This window comes from Piliocolobus tephrosceles, chromosome Y (genome assembly GCF_002776525.5).
Source record: "Piliocolobus tephrosceles isolate RC106 chromosome Y, ASM277652v3, whole genome shotgun sequence".
NCBI classification, from domain to species: domain Eukaryota; kingdom Metazoa; phylum Chordata; class Mammalia; order Primates; family Cercopithecidae; genus Piliocolobus; species Piliocolobus tephrosceles.
In genome coordinates this window covers 15,332,862-15,354,885 of record NC_045456.1, presented here as the reverse complement: position 1 = coordinate 15,354,885, position 22,024 = coordinate 15,332,862, and the positions used below count along the sequence as shown (strand labels likewise).

Genomic DNA, 22,024 nt, shown 5'->3' with positions numbered 1-22,024 from the left:
GGCCGGGCGCGGTGGCTCAAGCCTGTAATCTCAGCACTTTGGGAGGCCGAGACGGGCGGATCACAAGGTCAGGAGATCGAGACCATCCTGGCTAACCTGGTGAAACCCCGTCTCTACTGAAAAAAAAAAAAAAAAAACTAGCCGGGTGAGGTGGCGGGCGCCTGTGTTCCCAGCTATTCGGGAGGCTGAGGCAGGAGAATGGCGTAAACCCGGGAGGCGGAGCGTGCAGTGAGCTGAGATCCGGCCACTGCACCCCACCCCGGGGGACAAAGCAAGACTCCGCCTTCACAAAAAAAAAAAAAAAAAAAAAAAAAAATTCTATATTGACAAATCTTTTACTTGGCCTATTAGATAGACAGGTAGGTAGATAATAGATTTAGATACATTTTGGGACAGGGTCTCACTCTGTTGCCCAGACTGGAGTGCAGTGACATGATCATGGCTCACTGTAACCTCGAATTCCTGCGCTCAAATGATCCTCCCACCTCAGCCTCCCGAGCAGCTATGACTACAGGCACGTGCCACCATGCCTAGCTAATTTTATTATGTTTGTAGAGATGGGGATATCTTGCCATCTTGCCCAGGCTACTCTTGAACTCCTGCTTCAGCCTCCCAAAGTGTTGGGACTGAAGGGGTGAGCCACTGTGCCAGGCCTTAGTTAGCGTATTATATAATAACACAACGATGCCCAGTGACTGTTTCCATTAGGGCTCCGTACATTCAAAATCAAAATGACAGGAGAGCTAGCCCAGGTGGGAGCAGATGTTAGGTCTATTTCTGCTGCCTACTACCAAATCACTTAGGCATAGGCTGCAACCTCAGTTTCAGCAGCTGTGAACGGAGAGCAAAGGACTAGTTAATCTCAACCCACCACGACTCCCACTCTTATTAAGGAAAACAGTTACACAGACCTAGCAGAGACAGAGAGAGGGAGGCAATCTTATTTCACATTAGTTTGTTTGGGGCAATAAGAAGGCATCTTGGAGGTAGGAAAGACAGTGATTATGAGTATCCTAAGATTGCAGGTTGGTTTGTGCGCTGACTGGGCACATGGTTTTCTCCTCGCCAAGTCAAGGGATGGGTTGGAACGGACTGTTTCCCTGGGGCTTGTGTATATCAGTCCCCCTCTCTTCTTTTGACAGTGAAGAAGCAGCTGGACTCCAGGTTGGGAATGCCAAAAGGGGCTTCAAATGGCTCATTAGCTAAGATGGTGAAGGAGTTGCTACAGGCTCTATTTGCCCTCCTTTTACACACACTAACATATTCAGAGGCACTGTCAAAGCTCCCAGGACATGAAGACAGCCTTCCTTGAGGGACTACTGAAGAAAGCAAGAAAAAATATCTACCTGCATATATGTCTTTTTTTGCAAAATAACAATCTATTAACTAGACTGCCTTCATTACGCAAAAGTCATTGTCAGGTCAACAGAGTCTATTTATTCTATTTGTAGTTGATTCCCATTGATTCTGTCTCTCTCCACAAAAATCTAAGTTAAGAGCTAATTTGTAGTAGAAGAGTGACTTCAGTACTTTAACAAAAAAAAAAGTTCATCTGGTTTCGTTAAATGTAGTTTTACATTGAAAGTATCTTTGCATCATTAGTCATTTATTCTGGCCCTTTCTACAATATTCCCCTTATTCTCAAGTGAAACAGGCATATTTGAAATTCATAGTAACTCTTCAGTCCTTTTATAAAAGTGCATATTTTAATTATTATCTCTTTAAATATTATCTCTTTAAAACACTATAGGTTTTACAAAAGGGTTTAAAAAGACCATTCCAAAAGCATCCTATTTTTATGGTGAATGCTACTCAAACATAGCATATTATCTTTAATGACAGATAAAATTTCATATTAACAGAGGCTTTAAAAATTAGATGGTGCCGGGCCGGGTGGCTCAAGCCTGTAATCCCAGCACTTTGGGAGGCCGAGATGGGCGGATCACGAGGTCAGGAGATTGAGACCATCCTGGCTAACCGGGTGAAACCCCGTCTCTACTAAAAATACAAAAAACTAGCCGGGCGAGGTGGCGGGCGCCTGTAGTCCCAGTTACTCCGGAGGCTGAGGCAGGAGAATGGCGTGAACCCGGGAGGCGGAGCTTGCAGTGAGCTGAGATCCGGCCACTGCACTCCAGCCTGGGCGACAGAGCGAGACTCCGTCTCAAAAAAAAATAAAAAATAAAAAATAAAAAAAATAAAAATTAGATGGTTTTAAAATTCGCAATAGTGACTTGCTGTAGTTTAAAATAAGAGGCATGAACACAATAAAACTTTAAAACTATTAAAGAAACGTCACTTGATAAGAAGAGAAAAGCAGCGATTATTTTGAATGTAAGACATAGTACCTACGGTGTGTTTCCAACGATAAAGAAAATAAATGGTTGAATTACATAGATTTCAGAGGAAAGTACTCCCAAGTGGGAGCTAAAGGCAGATGGGACAGATACCTAACTTCTGGGAGATGTGAACTGTTATGAGTGTTACAGTAACATGGACTTCCAAAAATAGGCAGCCGGCACATAAATCAAAACTGGCATTGATGGTGAATACTGCTTTATACACATTTTTTTTTAAGTACCAGTATTTAGAAACAATATGGATTTGGCATGTGTGTGTGAAAGACACACAGAGAGAAAGACATCTGTTACTCTCTGTATTTTAATGAATACTGCCTGTTGACTGACTCTATATTAGGGGTCCCCAGCTCCCGGGCCACTGACTGGTAGCAGTCTGTGGCTGGTTAGGAACTGGGTCACACAGCAGGAGATAAGTGGTAGGCGGGTGGACAAAGCTTCATCTGTATTTACAGCCACTCCTCATCACTCACATTACCACCCGAACCTCCTGTCAGATCATCAGCAGCTTTAGATTCTCATAGGAGCGTGAACCCTATTGTGAACTGCACATGTGAGGGATCTAGGTTGCAGACTCTTTATGAGAACCCAATGCCTAATGATCTGTCACTGTCTCCCGTCATCCCCAGATGGGACCATCCAGTTGCAGGAAAACAAGCCCAGGGTTCCCACCAATTCTACATGATGCTGAGTTGTAGAATTATTTCATTACATATTACAATGTTATAATAATAGAAATAAAGTGCACAATTAATGTAATGTGCTTGAATCATCCCAAAACCATCTCCTGCCCCCCAACATGGAAAAATTGTCTTCCATGAAACAGGTCCCTATTGCCAAAAAGGTTGGGGACTGCTGCTCTATATTACTCTTCAATGAGACCCCAAAATTAACAAAATGTTGTATGTCATAGTGTATTTTGATGGTATCCCAAACTATACATAATACAATGGATTCATCTTGGCTTTAAAAGAGCTTAGTCCCATTTACAGAAAATGATCAGTAGCACTTGATATTAAGCAGCTAAGTGCTCTAGAAATGGCTTTTGAATACAAACTATTGCATTTGCTAAACTGCTTGATAAATTGAACCTCCACGTTTTGAGGAAGGAAAATCCTTTGTCTAGAATCTCAAGGTATTAATGAAAATATTGAAGATGTGCACAATGACACTAACGTTCTTGAGTCTCATTTGCAGAGAAAGCACAATACCAGTATATTTCTTATGCATTTTTCAAGTGTGCTTCATCTCCCAGCCTATTTTCTAAGGATTTAAATCGATTTATTCCAGTGTACCTAGTAGAGCTTACTTGAATCAGTCTGCCTGGAGAAAAAGACAAAAACCTTCCTGAATTGTTGCTGTCCATCACATCTGTCAAATTAAAAAGAATTAATATGAATGACTTGCTCTGCCCCAAGTCGAGTTAATATGGCTGATCTCTATGGGTCTGTGAATATGTTAAGATGTCTGTATGTGGTATAAAATAAATTTTCTTAAGATTTTATGTTTTTTAGACTTTTCACGCTTACGATGGACACCCTTCCCTAGGCACAGTTACATGTGACACTGCATGTCTCTTCACACCCCCAGTGCTGCCCCTTACCTTTGTACAGAGTCTTGGGTACTTGGCAGGTGTGTCCACACCCATTTGAACAACATTTCTTCACCCCAGAGCACTCATTGTCAACTTCGCAGCTTTCAACACAGGCGGCTGCAAATCCACTGGCTTTCTCAGGAGCCGGGCAGTCCCCCTGCTTCACCAACAGGATGTATTTGAGGAACTCACAGCTGGTCAAGCATTCGTAGCTCTTCTTGGGGAAGAGAGGCTAAGACAAAGAAGAATTTAAAAAAATATTTCATTAAAGACACATGAAGTCTGATTTCCAAGACATCTGAAAGGAAGTTCCACATTTTTTCCCTGTCAAACTTTTGCTTGAATATTTGACAAAGTGCATATATTTGTTTTCTTTTCTCCTATCAAAGTGACACATTTTGTGCTGACTTCTCAAAGGAACATAATCCATAAGTGATGATTTTATATTGCATGCAACAGACACACACCAAGTATATGCGCCCACGTTCACAGATCATATATTCTACCTTGGTCAAAGATGTTTGTCAAAAAAACTGACTATAAACAGTCACAAAACCTGTTCAGTACAATTTGAGGGCCCTTTTTGGATTGTATCCATTACACGTATAGCACATGACTCTCTTTAATTTTTTTCTTTCTCTCTCTCTCTTTTTTTTTTTTTTTTACAGTTAAGGTCTCACTTTGTCACCCAGGCTGGAGTACAATGATGCAATCATAGTTCACTGCAGCCTTGAACTCCCAAACTCAGGCAATCCTCCTGCCTCAGCCTCCCAATTAATTAGAACTATAGACACTCAACACCATCCCTGGTTAATTTTTATTTTTTGTAGAGATGAGGTCTTGCTATGTTGCCCAGGGTGGTAGTAAGTCCTGGCCTCAAGCAATCCTCCCACCCTTAGCCTCCCAAAGCACTGGGATTGCAGGCATGAGCCATTGTACCTGGCTACTTTTTCATGTATCATAAATACTCATCAAAATAGCAGGAGCTCTAAAAAACTTTACAATTCTCACAATGACAGCATATTTGTTGAAATTATATAGCACATTGTCTAAGCCTACTAATTGAACATATTTCAATAATTTCCAGCCTTTATGATTAACATGGAATTGTCAATGAGTTGTGCAGTAGAAGAATGTGAATCTTCTTTAAAAATCAGCCCACACCTATGTTATCTGTGACATAGTTGGGGTCTGAACAGCATCTTGCTGAGGACATTTCGGTTGAGCCCAGAATCAATCAACCATTAGTGAGAATAGGAAGCCCTGGACTTATTAGAGGAATGCATTATTGAAAAAGCCTGAGTAATGTGAAAGAGCCATTTATCAAATGCCTATTTTTCCTTAGGAAAAAATGGTTCAGGACAGCACTCGGTCATCCCTAAGACAGAAGCTGCAATCGGAAGATAATGGCTTTTTTCTGCCACTGAACAGAGGAGTTGCTGAGACTTCTAAAAGCTGTCCCACCCAGGGAAAGAAAGGGAAGGATGCTCTCTGTGCTCTTGCTCCCCTTTTTCCTATGGAAGAGAATAGCCAAGACAGCCCCACCAGCCCCAGCCCTCCACCCAGCCCTATCCCTAACCCTCTTTTTGCTTTATAGAAGATGGCTGAAAAGATGATCACCATAACCCTAACTTTTACACCAAGCCTCCTTTTATCCTTATGGGAGATGCTTTCCATGATAACTACTATTCCATTAAAGACACATGAAGTCTGCCTGAATGTTTAACAAAACAGATGTATTTGTTTTCTTTTCTCCTACCAAAGTGACATTTTCTCTGATCAAAATGCATTTTCACCTGGAATGCCTGTGCACAGCCAGGTTAAATTTCACTGTCTTTCTTTTACCTGGGGGTGGCTATGTTGTTGTGAATGGAATGTAATCAGCAAAGTTCTGTGCCACTGTGGACCGAGGCTTGCAGATGGTGGGGGATGGTGCCCCCACGTTCTTTATTAGCTGGACATGGGTAGCACCACGGCTGTAGGGAATGGTGGGGCCACAGGAGGAGAGATGCCAGAATGCTGTCTGCCCATATGGAGAAGGACAGCACCCTGCCGGAACAGCTGCCTTGAACTGCTCCATGGGCATAAAACAAGTACGCACGTGTTTGAACTCCTGTACATATCAAGCTCCGTTCGCTACAACCATTCAGGCTACTTGAACCACTGCAAAGGCCATCCAGTGAAGGGCTGCCATGGTTCCTCAACGTTGGAAGTGGAAGATGGACAAGGAGGACCCTTTCTGTTTATTTGATGTCACAACAGGGTTAGGAATATAAGAAATAAATGTGGTGGCTTTGGTGAACAGAAGTCCAGGGGGAGAACAGGAACATCATCCAGCTCAACGCCAGCATGCTGCTTGATGCTCCACAGTGATCCCTAACCAGGGCTCATTACTGGTAACAACTGGAAACACCTGGGTTACACCTGCACGATACCTGGGAACACTCGCCTGTGTGCTGCCTGCTGCTGCTCCCTGATGACTAAATATGCCTCTGTACCATCATGACACCTGTGTAACACCAGGTCATCCCTACCACTGCCTGATAATGCCTGGGCAACACCTGGAAAACACCTGATAAGACCAGCCCATGTGTTGCTGTTGCTTCTCAATAGTGATTGAATATGGTTCCCGACCGCAAGGTAGCACCTGCCAAACCTGCCAGCATGCTGCTGGCTACTCCTCACTGCCAAACAAGCATGACCCTTTAGTCAGATAGGTGTCTGGTAGCACCTAGATACCCTGGAGACAGGAGGTTATCTAGGCAGGAGACAGTGAATGGTTTGGGCTATTAACCAGAGAGTATTTCACCAATAGTAGAGGTATGTTATAAAACAAACACACAAACAAGCAAGCAAACAAAAAAAACCACCATTATCAAAGTCTCTAGTGGGAGGTGGGAGGTTGGTGGGAGGAATGTCTCTCTTTTCCCAAAAGACAGATAGTTCATTAATTTTAGCCTATGATTCTCAGATTGATGATGACTGGAAATTCCACTGAAGACTCACAACATAACTTCAGCAAGGAATATCTTAGTAATCCTAGGATAAACTACAATTTCAACGTAAATTATTCTACACTGTCTCACCTGGTTATTTCCCCCAAACAATGCTCAATTAAAATATGCGTAAGAGTTAAGATGGCAAATGTTATATTATGTGCATTTTACCACAATTTTAAAAACAATTGTGATGAGAATGTGTGCAGCACCACATTGTATTGTTTCATAGTGACAATAATCTTTCTGATATTGTAAATTTAGTGGATGACAAAGCATCAGTACTTCATTACAAGTTAAACACAATTAAATGCCTGTTCTTTTCTTAGATTAATTAACAAAAGGAAAACAGTGGAAACACTAGATAGAAAAACTATAATTTCAAGGTTTGAATTGGAATTGTAGATGTCATATAAAGTTGTTTGTTAGTAATTAATCATATATAAAATGTGAAAATAACATGAGTTGACTGAACTAAAATTATTTCTCAATTTAAGAACTTTAAGGTAAAATTTAGAAGGGCCATGGTGCCAATATTGAATTGTGATAAATTTACAGCTAATTAATTAAAAATAAACTTTATAAGCACTTAAAGCATTATCAGCTCTCAAGGCTTTTCTCTCTTACTCTATTTCGCAGTTCATTTTTCTGTTAGCTGTTAGATGTATTTTACTTCATTGAGTTTTGAAGCTCTAAATTTAGTTTCAAATCTAAGTTAATAATCAAGGAAGTATGCTAACAGATCTGTGACAATTATATAGTGTTTGCCAACTTTCTTTTTTCAACAGTTCATATACATTACACACAATGAAAGAAAATACTTAATACCAAAATCCTTGGCCACTGCCTCATGGGCTGAGATTTCTAAGTAGAAATACTTGTATTAAATCCAGCAAGTGTTTACTGCTTGGTAACTTGGAAATCACAGTGACTTAGTTTGCACCATGATATAATGAAATCAACTCAGTTCATACTCTTCACCTATGAAAACAGAGTATGAGTCAAGAATCAGATAAAGTTTGGATCCTCTATTCATATATTATTCTAATTATCTATATGCCAGCTGCCACACACTTGAACTGTGAGGGACAGGAAAACAGAGGCCATGTCTCCTTATCTTCATTATTTACTGAACTATTGGGGCAGACATAAAAACAAATAAACAAAGACAGTGACCTAGAATAGTTACGAAGTATGTGTTCCCAATGACTATAAAAGGGGAATCATCATAATTAGCCCAACAATTTAGATCTTTCAGTTGATATGGAGTTATTCTGTATGGATAATCAATGTTTTCCTTTTTGGTAAGGATTCAAACATGATTTCTTTGATTATTTTGGGGATCATAGAAACGCATATGTTCATCTTTGCACTCATGGTTCCTAGACTGGTTTATAATCTTGAAATAATACAGGTAACATTATGAATATTACATAAGGTAATGCACACAAAGAACTAAGCACTATTGTGCATAGTTGGCCCATAATACATAGTCAATAATAATTAACTTATGTCTTTTTTTCTTTTCCCACTGCTACAAGCTTACTCTTTAAAACATTTCAAAATTCTTCTGCCATGCTGATGAAAATTTTGTAAGATCCACAGACAGAAGGAAGTCTGTATTTTTCCACAGTGTGTCTAGCCACTAGATTCCAACCCACTACTTCCAGATTGAGCACTGAAATCTGCATCTAAGGAATTGTACCCTGTACTTAAATGAAGTTCATCTTAGAGCAGCGTGGATTTGGGGCAACAATCTTACAGAGGAGCTTTATTTAGCTGTCCTATTAAAGGAAGATTTATCAAAGGGAGGTTTTGATGCTGTCTATTAATTTTCTTTCATAATTCTCTTGGATTAGGTTGAAAAAAATTATCTGTTTGAATATAAATTAGAGAACATATGGTATGTGTACATAAGGCGTCTCTCCAGGTCATTAATCATAGTTTAATGAGAATTTACTAATCGAATGGAATAAGGAGAAAAATGTGTACAGGTCAGAGAAAATGCTGTGTGAATATTAATACTCTAGATATAAACAAAATCTGCAAATTGGTCTCCAGTAGAAAATCCTGTGAACAAAGGTAATTTGAGTGTCACAAAAGTATAATAACTTCTGACCATTAAGCATGTAAAACTTCATGTGATAATACAAGTTAATTACTCAGAGATTTGTTAAAAGGAATGAGAAAATATTAGAAAAAGACATTCAAATGAGTATGCATGTAATACCCATCAATTTTATGGTGAATAAACACGTGTGACAACATAGATATATATATATGCTCCATGTTCTATTTCCTGTTTCTACAATTATATGCAGGCAATGAAGGCAAATTGTTAACTGTAAATTTAGTTTTTGTAACTATAACTCATTTTTATAAAACTATTCATACGATTAATTTCACAAATCACACAAATGTCACTTTCAAATTATTATTATTATTATTTTGAGACAGAGTCTCACTCTGTCGCCAGGCTGGAGTGCAGGTGCACGATCTCAGCTCACTGCAACCTCTAACTCCCTGGCTCAAGAGATTCTCCTGCCTCAGCCTCCCAAGTAGCTGGGATTACAGGCATGTGCCACCATGTCCAGCTAATTTTTGTATTTTCAGTAGAGACGGGGTTTTACCATGTTGGCCAGGATAGGTCTCGATCTCCTGACCTCAAGTGATCTGCCCGCCTCAGCCTGCCAAAGTGCTGGGATTACAGGCGTGAGCCACCACACCCTGTCAAATGTCATTCTTTTGCCAGGTCATTGGCTCCAATTTAAAATTTGAAAAGAATATGGTCACTGCACCCATTAATTTTGTTTATTTTGCCCTTACTGTCTCCAAAACTAAGAAAGAAATAGTCTGCAAAGACTATGTATTTTTCTAGATCAGTGATTAATAGTATCTAATGGATGTCATTATGCCTCCAAAGAAGAGATAAAGCAAAGTGTTAAAGAAAAATATCTTTGAGGTGTAATGGATTAAGTAAGAAATCTTTCATATGTTAAGGAATAGATATATGTTATACTATATATTAGTATGCAGTATTAATGAATTCTCATATATCCCTCCTACATGTCATCTCCTAAGAGCTAAAAACTAAAATGTGGTTTTTAGTGCCTTACCTGGGTAATATGCTACGCTCCACTAAGAAGAAAATGAGTAAAACATTAATTTATCCACCTGTGGCAAGTGGCTAAAAATAAAATTAAATACTAACAAAAGTAGACAACATTTCTTGAACGCTTTCAAACAGAGAGACAGTACTATCTTAGTTTAGTTTGGCATAAAATGCAAGGTATTGTACAGTAAAATAATCTGTTCAGCAATCATGGAATGACAAAGACATCCAATTCAGTAAATTACCTTAATGTGTTTAAAATCACATAAATACTAGGCTTCAGCTTTGAAGAGAACATTGCATTTGGCTATTTGGTTCAATTCAACAGACTTCTACCATATGTCAATTCTCTAGGATTATAATTGCCTTTGCAAAGAGTCAGGGAATCGGGGGCTTCTCTTCCTGCTCCTAGCCAACAACCAGGATTGTGGACTACAATGAAACCTCGAATATACAATTCCCTGAAGTGAGTGCTCCATCATTATCACCATTGTCATAACCACCACCATCACCATCATTACCATCATCATTAGCAGTGGCAGTTAGTCACCAAGAGAGGCTGATGTCTACCACATCCCTCACTCTACCCCAGCTGCTTTACTTTCTCATTTCACCTATTCTTGCCCAGTCCCCACAGTTGTTATTATTTCCATTTTACAAATGGGGAAACAGCAGCTCAGGGAGATCCTAACATAGCCCAAATCACGAAACACGTAAGAGTCTGGGCAACGATGACAGCCAGTGTTTTCTGAGGACCCCACCATATCAGGGTAAAATAAGAAGACTGGGCTCGCCCAGTGGCTCTCAGCTTGCTTCCCTATTAGAATTTCCCAGGGAGCTTCTAAAACTGATGTCCTGGGTGAACTTCTGACCCGTTTCTTCAGCATTCCAGGCATGGACCCCGGAAACTGCACTTTGGAAAGAACCGTAGATGGTCCCAATGTCTGGCCAAGACTAGAAATCTGCTGGATGAATAGCTCTCTAATTTGTGTTCAGTTATTAGATTTCATGATTCTACATGTTTAGAAATAATCTGAATATTCAAAAATACAATCTTACACTTCCTAGGAAGAGACAGTAGGGTGATTTCAAATTTCTTTTTTTTTGTATTCCTTTTCTTTAGCAAACGAATTTTTAATCTTAATTCTATGCTGAGTAGTTGAATAGCTCTATTTACCTAGATACAGAAAAACCAAATGCATTTATAAACAGGAAATCTAAGTGTACATAAACTTCTAGAGACCACTGAGGGTAACTAAATTAAATTACTCCAAACTATAATCCAGGGGTTACTGAAAATCTGATTCTGATACATCAGTCTCTGTATGTACAAAAGATATATTTCAGGATGCTCAAAATTAAAGAACTGACATTCTAAACACCAAGCAATCACTGAATTAAAGTATGTTGGTAATTCTTTGTACACAATGTCTCTGAAGTCAGTGACATCAAAAAAATAGCACATGCCCTTCCTTTTGTATTTTCACTATATTAAAAAGCAACAGTACAAATGCTATGGTGTTAAAAAGGATCCTTATTTTTTAACGAATGAATTTTTATAAACAACTATGTAATGAAAGGAAAATAGTATCTTAATACATAAAAGTTTTTGTTAAGATTTTACAGTTTTTAAATCAGAAAATGTTAAGATTAAATTCTTTCAAAGATTCAAACAAAAAAAGCAACCTGCACAATTTCCATAAAATGTGTCTTTGTACACATGTCCTGGGCACTTTGAAAATGTTAAAATCATTAAAGTCTGACTTCCGCCGCTGCTGCCCCCATCTCAGTGTTGCCCTCTCCCTAACCTGGCCAAAGGGTCTGATTCCAAATTTCTGAAAACTTCACTCCCAAAATGCACAGTGAGATGAACAGAACATGAATTCAACACAAGAGCATGAAGACAAGGTAGCGAGACAATGAAATGAGATGAAAAGGCATAGAAAAGAGTTAAACAAAAACATAAAATGTGAAATAAGACAAAAACATAAAGTTAAGAAATAAACTAGAAATATCAAGGATCATCTGAGGTTAGGAGTTTGAGACCAGCCTGGCCAACATGGAGAAACCCCATCTCTCCTAAAAATACAAAAATTAGCCGGGTGTGGTGGCAGGCACCTGTAATCCCAGCTACTCGAGAGGCTGAGATGGGAGAATCCCTTGAACCCAGGAGGCAGAGGTTGCAGCGAGCCAAGATTGAACCACTGCACTCTAGCCTGGGTGACGGAAGGAGACAGGACGGATGGACGGAAGGAAGGAAGGAAGGAGGGAGGGAGGGAGGGAGGGAGGGAGGGAGGGAGGGAAGGAAGGAGAGAGAGAAAGAGAGAGAGAGAGAGAGAGAGAGAGATCAAGGAATGAAATAGCAAAAAATTATAAATCAAAGGGCATGTTATGTTCCAGGAATAACTGAAAAGAACAAGCAACACTGGAATATAGCTTCTGCTTCTATACACCAAAGGGAAAACTTTAAATTTTCAGACGTTCAGGTAAAAAAGGCAAGCTGATTATGAGGAATAAAATATAATTGCTACCAAATGTCTCTCTACTAAATTTAGTATGTGAAGCTAACAAAGCAATGTCTATGTAATTCTAAGGAAAATAAACTCTGCGTGAGTGGATGTGTCTTGTGGGGGGGTTGTGAGGGGTGCAGAGGGGAGGAAGTGCCATGCAATGGCAAAACCTAGCGATCCTATCATAAACAGAAAACAAGAACAAATGGGCTAGTACAATACGCGGTGCCCAGGTAAAATAAAGTAACACTTACAGAAGAAAAAAAAAGTTGTCCAATCCAAGTGTACTTTAGATAGAACTGTAGGTAAAATTTCTCATGCATAAACTTAAAGAAAACACCATCCATAGGCCCCTTTTTAAAAACGAAGACATGAAATAAATTTACAAAATTAAGCATAAAGTGGAAAAAAGAATCAGTAAAATTAATTATTTTTCTATGTACATAAATATGAAACTAATATTAATATAAGAATGATGGTTAGGAGGGAGAATTTGCTATAATAAAACTAAGAATTTTCAAATAACAACTTATTAGAAAAACTGGTAGGTGGAAGGAGTGGTGGAGAAAACCTATGAGTGTGACTTATCTTGAACTTTGTATTAGAACATCAGTAAATAATAAAACAAATATAGAATTGAAAGAGTAACAGTTCTAACCTCATAATATCTTTTATAATATTTTCTTTATAATATTTTGGGGTCTCTTTTGTCTTCTCTTGCCTTCAAGTAATATTAAACTTTAAGCATTGATTGGAAACTAGTGTGCACAAAGCTTCCAGGTGCTGGCCTGTGGCCAGTCATTTAAGTAGATATGAGGAGAACAGTCTTGGCCTTGCTGTGTTAACACTTTTCTGCACGGTAAACCGTGACTGTTTCTACGTGGTAAATCTAGAGTGATGGTTTGGTTTTACTTTTCTGTGCGGTTTGTTTTCTTAATTTTTAATGGACATGTATAGTTTCTATCAAAAATAAATAGTATACTTGGCTGGGTGTGGTGGCTCACGCCTATAATCCCAGCACTTTGGGAGGCCAAGGCAGGCAGATCACTTGAGGTAATGGGTTTGAGACCAGCCTGGCCAACATGGCAAAACCCCACCTCTACTAAAAATCCAAAAAATTAGCCAGGTGTGGTGGCACACAACTGTAATCTCGGCTACCTGGATGACTGAGACAGGAGAATCTTCAAACTAGGAGACGGAGGTTGCAGTGAGCCAAGATTGCGCCACTGTGCTCCAGCCTGGGCAACAGAGTGAGTGAGACACCATCTCAAAAAAAGAAAATAGAGTGTACTTTTTAAAAAGTAAGGAAAATTGCCACGTGTGTCTTTCAAAGAAGACATCTAAACACTATCCATGAAACAAGAAAAATAACTCTCCATTCAAATGTTACTAATTTATGCTTGGAAGTATTACTTTAATTTGTTTGGAAACCCAATTATAAATACTAATTTGTTAGATATGATTGCAATTAGTTGGATTCCCAGGCAAATTATAGACACTGGCCATGGAAAATATAAAATTAGGAAAATGTAAAATTAGGAGAAAAGCAGAAACATGCATATTAAGGAAGTCACTTTTCTACAAGTACATACCCTCTTCTTTCAATTATAGTAATCTCTACTTATGTTTATCTTGGCTTCCTTCTTCCTGACCTGGCTCTTCTATTTATTTTGAAAACAAATGTGTCACCTTGTATGAGTCAGCAACACTTCAGAATCTTGCTGCAATATTTCTAGAAGATCATGAGGCACATAAATAGCTCAAGAAGTTCACAAATCCCTAGAGAATTAGCGATGGTTCAGGTACCACATTTAAACTATGATTTCTTTCCCTCTCCTACTTTCTGCATTTGTTAGTAGTGATTACCAAGAATGCCAATGCAATGTTGAGCCCACTAAACCATTTATATACTGATTTATAGACCAAACTGGCATTCTAGGTACTAGGAATTTAATGGTGAACAGGTGAAACTGTGAAAATGATGACCCACTATGCTTATAGTTTACATGTTTACTAACAAACAGGTAAAAATCATTAAACAGTTTAGTTTGCATTATAATAAAGGTGGACACAGGAAGTTACAGATATATGCACGAGATCAACAAATAATTAGACAAGGACAAAACTTTAAAGACAAGTCATCAATACTGATGATTTAAGCAGGTAAAAGTGATGTGGAAAACAGAAGAAAAAGAGAGAGGGAACAGAAACAAATACAGTCTGTCCCCTTCAGAGCATGACAAATACTTAAGTAAGATAACTGCTGTACAATTTGGGGGGCAAAATTAATTTGGCAACTGTCAGTTTCTTCAAAATATTAAAGGAGGATAAAATATTATCCTAAGCCTTAAATACAGCTTCCAAAACACTTAGCACAGATCCTAGCACATAATAAAGGTGGCATCAGTGCTAGCCACCTTTATTAGCATCAGAATTAACATAGTTCTAGAAATTTTACAAGAAACAATAGGAATCCATATACATTAATTATAGATGGCCTAAAATCCTCACGTAAATAATTTCTTTTGAAGAGCAACAAATTAGAAAGTTGTCAAATACAGTTGTTTACTCTTTGATTTACATTGTTCAGTTTCTTTGTTCATCTCATTTTACAAACACTTTCGAATTCTACAAACTCATCACATCTATCCAAGTTACAAGAAAAAAAAATCCCATATTTTATCTCTTAGAGATATTCCTTGAAATTTCTTATTTCTTTATTTATACACGACTATATTATACCACTTCTGGACTGGTTAAATCATCACAAAATGAGATAGAAACTAACTGATATGATTAGGCTTTGTGTCCCCACCCAAATTTCATCTTGAATTGTAGTCCCCATAATCTCCATGTGTTAAAGAAGAGACTAGGTGAAAGAGATTGAATCATGGGGGCAGTTTCCCCCATGCTGTTCTCGTGATAGTGAGTGAGTTCTTACAAGATCTGATGGTTTTATAAGGGACTCTTCCCCCTTCACTAGGCACTTCTCCTTCCTGCTGCCTTGTGAAGAAGATGCCTTGCTTCCCCCCTTCACCTTCTACCTTGATTGTAAGTTTCCTGAGGTCTCTCCAGCCATGCTGAACAGTGAGTCAATTAAACCTCTTTCCTTTATAAATTGCCCAGTCTCTGGCAGTTCTTTACAGCAGTATGAAAACAGACCAATACACTAATGTACATAGAACTTAGTTTCCTCATTATGAATAAGTAAGGAAAAGTACAAATTCCATAAGTTAAAGGACTGGTTCCCAGGGGACATTAGGTAATATCTGGAGATATTTTTGTTCCTCACAACTGGAAGGAATATGCTATTGGCATCTAGTGAGTATGATCTGAGAGACCAAAATAGATGCCCCTTTATCAACTGAGAGGTACGCTAAGGTTAAGGAAACCAAGTTACATATGGTAGAGGGTTTGGGGCTTGGTTGGCATGGCACATTTCTAAATTCCTACAGCTAAACTTGTTAACAGTAGGAGCTATCAACTCTGATTTACAACCCAGACCTCTACAACTATGACTGGACAGAAGACTGGCCTTACAAAGATTATTTTCTGATGAGCAACTGCAGACCACAAGCCAGTTTCGGCTAGATTACAGAGGCTGTGCACAAACTCTATGTCCTGTAGTTTACTTTTCGATGTAAAGAGCCAAGTTTCACCTCATTTTAATGCTAAAACCCTGTCCCAAAGTGAACATTGACTGTTATGTTATTATGAGGGTATTTTAAGAAAGTTAACCCAAGATTTAGCAGAAAAATGCCTGAGAAAGCTTCATCAGAGAGCCTTTCTCCACCACAACAATGGCCCTGCTCATTCCTCTCATCAAATAACAGCAATTTTGCCAGAGTTTCAATGGGAAATCATTAGGCATCCACCTTACAGTCCTGATTTGTCTCCTTCTGACTTGTTTTTATTTCCTGTTCTTATAAGAATCTTTAAAGAGCACTCATTTTTCTTCAGTGAATACTATATTTTAAAACCTACATTGACATGGTTAAATTCCCAGGACCCTTAGCTCTTTAGTGACGGACTAGGTGGCTGGTAACATCACTTACAAAAGTGTCTTAAGCTTGATGGAGCTTATGTTGGGAAACAAAGCTTATATGTTTTATTTTTAGCTTTTGATTCCATTTTTCCATGAACTTTCTGAAATCTTCTTGTGTATGCAACCACGTTATTCAGACATTGGACAATAGGTAGCACAAGACAAGAAAACCTACAAGGACACAAATGAGATGAGCTCCAATTTTGCCAAAAAAAATGATTTGACGTAGTTTCAAATCCACAGTGCAAGGAAGGCTGATCCCAAGATAGCTCTGCAATTTTTCCAAGTTGTGGAGAGATTAAAGCTTGAGGCTGAGATGGCCAGATCTTGTGGGCAGACTATCAAGCAGGATGAAACTGCATGAAGAGAGAAACTTAGAGGGGTTCAAAGGGACCCTTTGATTTCTGGTTGAATACTGATTTGAATGTGCATGGCTTCGAACTGCGTAAGTCTGGGGAAAGAATAACCAGACAGCAATAAAGGAAACCATTCTAGCAAAAACTCACATTTCAACCAGTCAGAGTGGAGAGAATGCACAATTCATGAAGCATTGGCTAGAGTCCTCAGAAGGATATCATCTTAGTAATGAGATTAATTGGGCCTAGTCTAAAGGCTACTCTAAACCCTCCCCCAAGAAAGCTTAAAAGAAACCTCAAAATAAGAAAACGAATCTCAAAAGGAACTTAACTACATGCCAGAACAAAGTCTAAAACTTTCTAGAAAGATACAGCAAAATTCAACACACGAAAATTTGACATCCAATCAAAAATAATCCAGTGTGCAAAGAAGCAGGAAATTGTGGCACAGAAAATGAGAAAAAAGGGATCTACAGAAGCAGGACCAGAAATTATAGAGATGGTATAATTAAAAGCAAAGGACATTTAAGAACTAATATAAATATGCTCCATATGCCCAGGAATGTAGAAGAAAACATGGACATACGGAGGACAGGAATGAAAGATACAGAACAGAGCTGCATAGAAATTCCAGAAGTAAAAAAACAAAGAAACGAAAAATATGGGAGGTTCCAAGATGGCTGAATAGGAACAGCTCCAGTCTGCAGTTCCCAGCGTGAGTGATGCCGAAGACGGGTGATTTCTGCATTTCCAACTGAGGTACTGGGTTCATCTCACTGGGGCTTGTCAGACAGTGGGTGCAGCCCAGGGAGCAGGGTGGGGTCTCGCCTCACCTGGGAAGCACAAGGGGTCAGGGAATTCCCTTTCCTAGCAAAGAGAAGCCATGACAGATGGTACATACCTGGAAAATTGGGACACTCCTACCCTAATACAGAGATTTTCCAACGGCCATAGCAAACAGCACACCAAGAGATTATATACCGCGACTGGCTTAGAGGGTCCCATGCCCACTAAGCCTCGCCCACTGCTAGCACATCAGTCTGAGATCGAACTGCAAGGCGGCAGCGAGGCTTGGGGAGAGGCGTCCGCCATTGCTGAGGCTTGAATAGGTAAACAAAGCAGCTGGGAAGCTTGAACTGGGTGGAGCCCACCACAGCTCAAAGAGGCCTGCCTGCCTCTGTAGACTCCACTTCTGGGGGCAGAACATAGCTGAACAGAAGGCAGCAGAAACTTTTGCAGACTTAAATGTCCCTGTCTGACAGCTTCAAAGAAAGTACTGGTTCTCCCGGCACAGAGTTTGAGATTTGAGAACAGACAGACTGCCTTCTCAAGTGGGTCCCTGACCCCCAAGTAGCCTAACTGGGAAACAGTTCCCAGTAGGGGCTGACTGACACCTCATACAGCCAGGTGCCCCTCTGAGATGAAGCTTCCAGAGGAAGGATCAGGCAGCAACATCTGCTGTTCTGCAATATTTGCTGTTCTGCAGTCTCTGCTGGTGATATTCAGGCAAACAGCATCTGGAGTGGACCTCCAGCAAACTCCACAGACCTGCAGCTGAGAGTCCTGACTGTTAGAAGGAAAACTAACCAACAGAAAGGACATCCACACCAAAACCCCATCTGTGCATCACCATCATCAAAGACCAAAGGTAGATAAAACCATAAAGATGGGGAGAAACCAGAGCAGAAAAGCTGAAAATTCTAAAAATCAGACCACCTCTTCTCCTCCAAAGGAACAGAGCTCCTTGCCAACAATGGAACAAAGCTGGATGGAGAATGACTTTTACAAGTTGAGAGAAGAAGGCTTCAGACGATGGGTAATAACAAACTTCTCTGAGCAAAAGGAGGACGTTCAAACCCATTGCAAAGAAGCTAAAAACCTTTAAAAAATATTAGACGAAGAGCTAACTAGAATAAACAGTGTAGAGAAGTCCTTAAATGACCTGATGGATCTGAAAACCATGGCATCAGAACTATGTGACACACGCACAAGCTTCAGTAGCCAATTTGATCAAGTGGAAGAAAGAGTATCAGTGACTGAAGATCAAATGAATGAAATGAAGCAACAAGAGAAGTGTGGAGAAAAAAAGAGTAAAAACAAACAAAGCCTCCAAGAAATATGGGACAATGTGAAAAGACCAAATCGACATCTGATTGGTGTGCCTGAAAGTGACAGGGAGAATCTAACCAAGTTGGAAAACACTCTGCAGGATATTATCCAGGAGAACTTCCCCAACCTAGTGAAGCAGGCCAACATTCAAATTCAGGAAATACAGAGAATGCCACAAAGATACTCCTCAAGAAGAGCAACTCCAAGACACATAATTGTCAGATTCAACAAAGTTGAAATGAAGGAAAAAATGTTAAGGGCAGCCAGAGAGAAAGGTTGGGTTACCCACAAAGGGAAGCCCATCAGACTAAGAGCAGATCTCTCAGCAGAAACTCTCCAAGCCAGAAGAGAGTGGGGACCAATATTCAACATTCTTAAAGAAAAGAATTTTCAAACCAGAATTTCATATCGAGCCAAACTAAGCTTCGTAAGTGAAGGAGAAATAAAACCCTTTACAGACAAACAAATGCTGAGAGATTTTGTCACCACCAGGCTTACCTTAAAAGAGCTCCTGAAGGAAGCACTAAACATGGAAAAGAACAACTGGTAAGAGCCACTGCAAAAACATGCCAAATTGTAAAGACCATTGATGCTAGGAAGAAACTGCATCAACTAACGAGCAAAATAACCAGCTAACATCATAATGACAGGATCAAATTCACACATAACAATATTAACCTTAAATGTAAATGGGCCAATTGCACCAATTAAAAGACACGACTGACAAATTGGATAAAGAGTCAAGACCCATCAGTGTGCTGCATTCAGGAGACACATCTCACGTGCAGAGACACACACAGGCTCAAAATAAAGGGATGGAGGAAGATCTACCAAGCAAATGAAAAACAAAAAATAAAACAGGGGTTGCAATCCTAGTCTCTGATAAAACAGACTTTAAAAAATCAAATATCAAAAGAGACAAAGAAGGCCATTACATAATGGTAAAGGGATCAATTCATCAGGAAGAGCTAACTATCTTAAATATATATGCACCCAATACAGGAGCCCCCAGATTCATAAAGCAAGTCCTTAGAGACTTACAAAGAGACTTAGACTCCCATACAATAATAATGGGAGACATTAACACTCCACTGTCAACATTAGATCAACGAGACAGAAAGTCAACAAGGATATCTAGGAATTGAACTCAACTCTGCACCAAGCGAACCTAATAGACATGTACATAACTCTCCACCCCAAATCAACAGAATATACATTCTTCTCAGCACCACATCCAAAATTCACCACATAGTTGGAAGAAAAGCACTCCTTAGCAAATGTAAAAGAACAGAAATTATAACAAACTGTCTATCAGACCACAGTGCAATCAAACTAGAACTCAGGACTAAGAAAATCAAAACCGCTCAACTACACGGAAACTGAACAACCTGCTCCTGAATGACTACTGGGCACATAACGAAATGAAGACAGAAATAAAGATGTTCTTTGAAACCAATGAGAACAAAGATACAACATACCAGAATCTCTGGGATACAGTTAAAGCAGTGTGTAGAGGGAAATTTATAGCACTACGTGCCCACAAGAGAAAGCTGGAAAGATCTAAAATTGACACCCTAACATCACAATTAAAAGAACTAGAGAAGCAAGAGCAAACACATTCAAAAGCTAGCAGAAGGCAAGAAATAACTAAGATCAGAGCAGAACTGAAGGAGATAGAGACACAAAAACCCTCCAAAAAATCAATGAATCCAGGAGCTGGTTTTTTGAAAAGATCAACAAAATTGATAGACTGCTAGCAAGACTAATAAAGAAGAAAAGAGAGAAGAATCGAATAGATGCAATAAAAAATGATAAAGGGGATATCACCACCAACCCCACAGAAATACAAACTACCATCAGAGAATACTATAAACACCTCTATGCAAATAGACTAGAAAATCTAGAAGAAATGGATAATTTCCTGGACATTTACACTGTCCCAAGACTAAACCAGGAAGAAGTTGAATCTCTGAATAGACCAATAACAGGTTCTGAAATTGAGGCAATAATTAATAGCCTACCAATCAAAAAGTCCAGGACCAGATGGATTCACAGCCAAATTCTACCAGAAGTATAAACAGGAGCTGGTACCATTCCTTCCGAAACTATTCCAATCAACAGAAAAAGAGGGAATCCTCCCTAATTCATTTTATGAGTCCAAAATCATCCTGATACCAAAGCCTGGCAGACACACAACAAAAAAAGAGAATTTTAGAGCAATATCCCTGATGAATATTGATGCAAAAATCCTCAATAAAATACTGGAAAACCGAATCCAGCAGCATATCAAAAAGCTTATTCACCATGATCAAGTTGGCTTCATCCCTCGGATACAAAGCTGGTTCAACATATGCAAATCAATAAACGTAACCCCTCAGAACCAACAGAACCAAAGACAAAAACCAACAGAACCAAAGACAAAAACCACAAGATTATCTCAATAGATGCAGAAAAGGCCTTTGACAAAATTCAACAGCCCTTCATGCTAAAAACTCTCAATCAATTCGGTATTGATGGGCCACATCTCAAAATAATAGAGCTATTTATGATAAACCCACAGACAATATAGAATGGGCAAAAACTGGAAGCATTCCCTTTGAAAACAGGCACAAGACAGGGAGGCCCTCTCTCACTACTCCTATTCAACATAGTGTTGGAAGTTCTGGCCAGGGCAATCAGGCAAGAGAAAGAAATAAAGGGTATTCAATTAGGAAAAGAGGAAGTCAAGTTGTCCCTGTTTGCAGATGACATGATTGTATATTTAGAAAACCCCATTGTCTCTGCCCAAAATCTCCTTAAGCTGATAAGCAACTTCAGATACAAAATCAATGTGCAAAAATCACAAGCATTCCTATACAGCAATAATAGACAAACACAGAGCCAAATCATGAGTGAACTCCCATGCACAATTGCTTCAAAGAGAATAAAACACCTAGGAATCCAACTTA

At 39.2% G+C, this 22,024-nt stretch overlaps 1 protein-coding gene across 1 annotated transcript in view; it reads right to left on the bottom strand.

Annotated features, from left to right (window-relative positions):
- Nucleotides 1-22,024, bottom strand: part of ANOS1 (anosmin 1) — a 130,903-nt gene that overhangs the window by 61,962 nt on the left and 46,917 nt on the right. Inside the window, exon 3 of the mRNA XM_026456132.1 lies at nt 3,958-4,180. Within this exon, the coding sequence (XP_026311917.1) occupies nt 3,958-4,180 (223 nt within the window). The remainder of the gene's footprint in view (nt 1-3,957; nt 4,181-22,024) is intronic.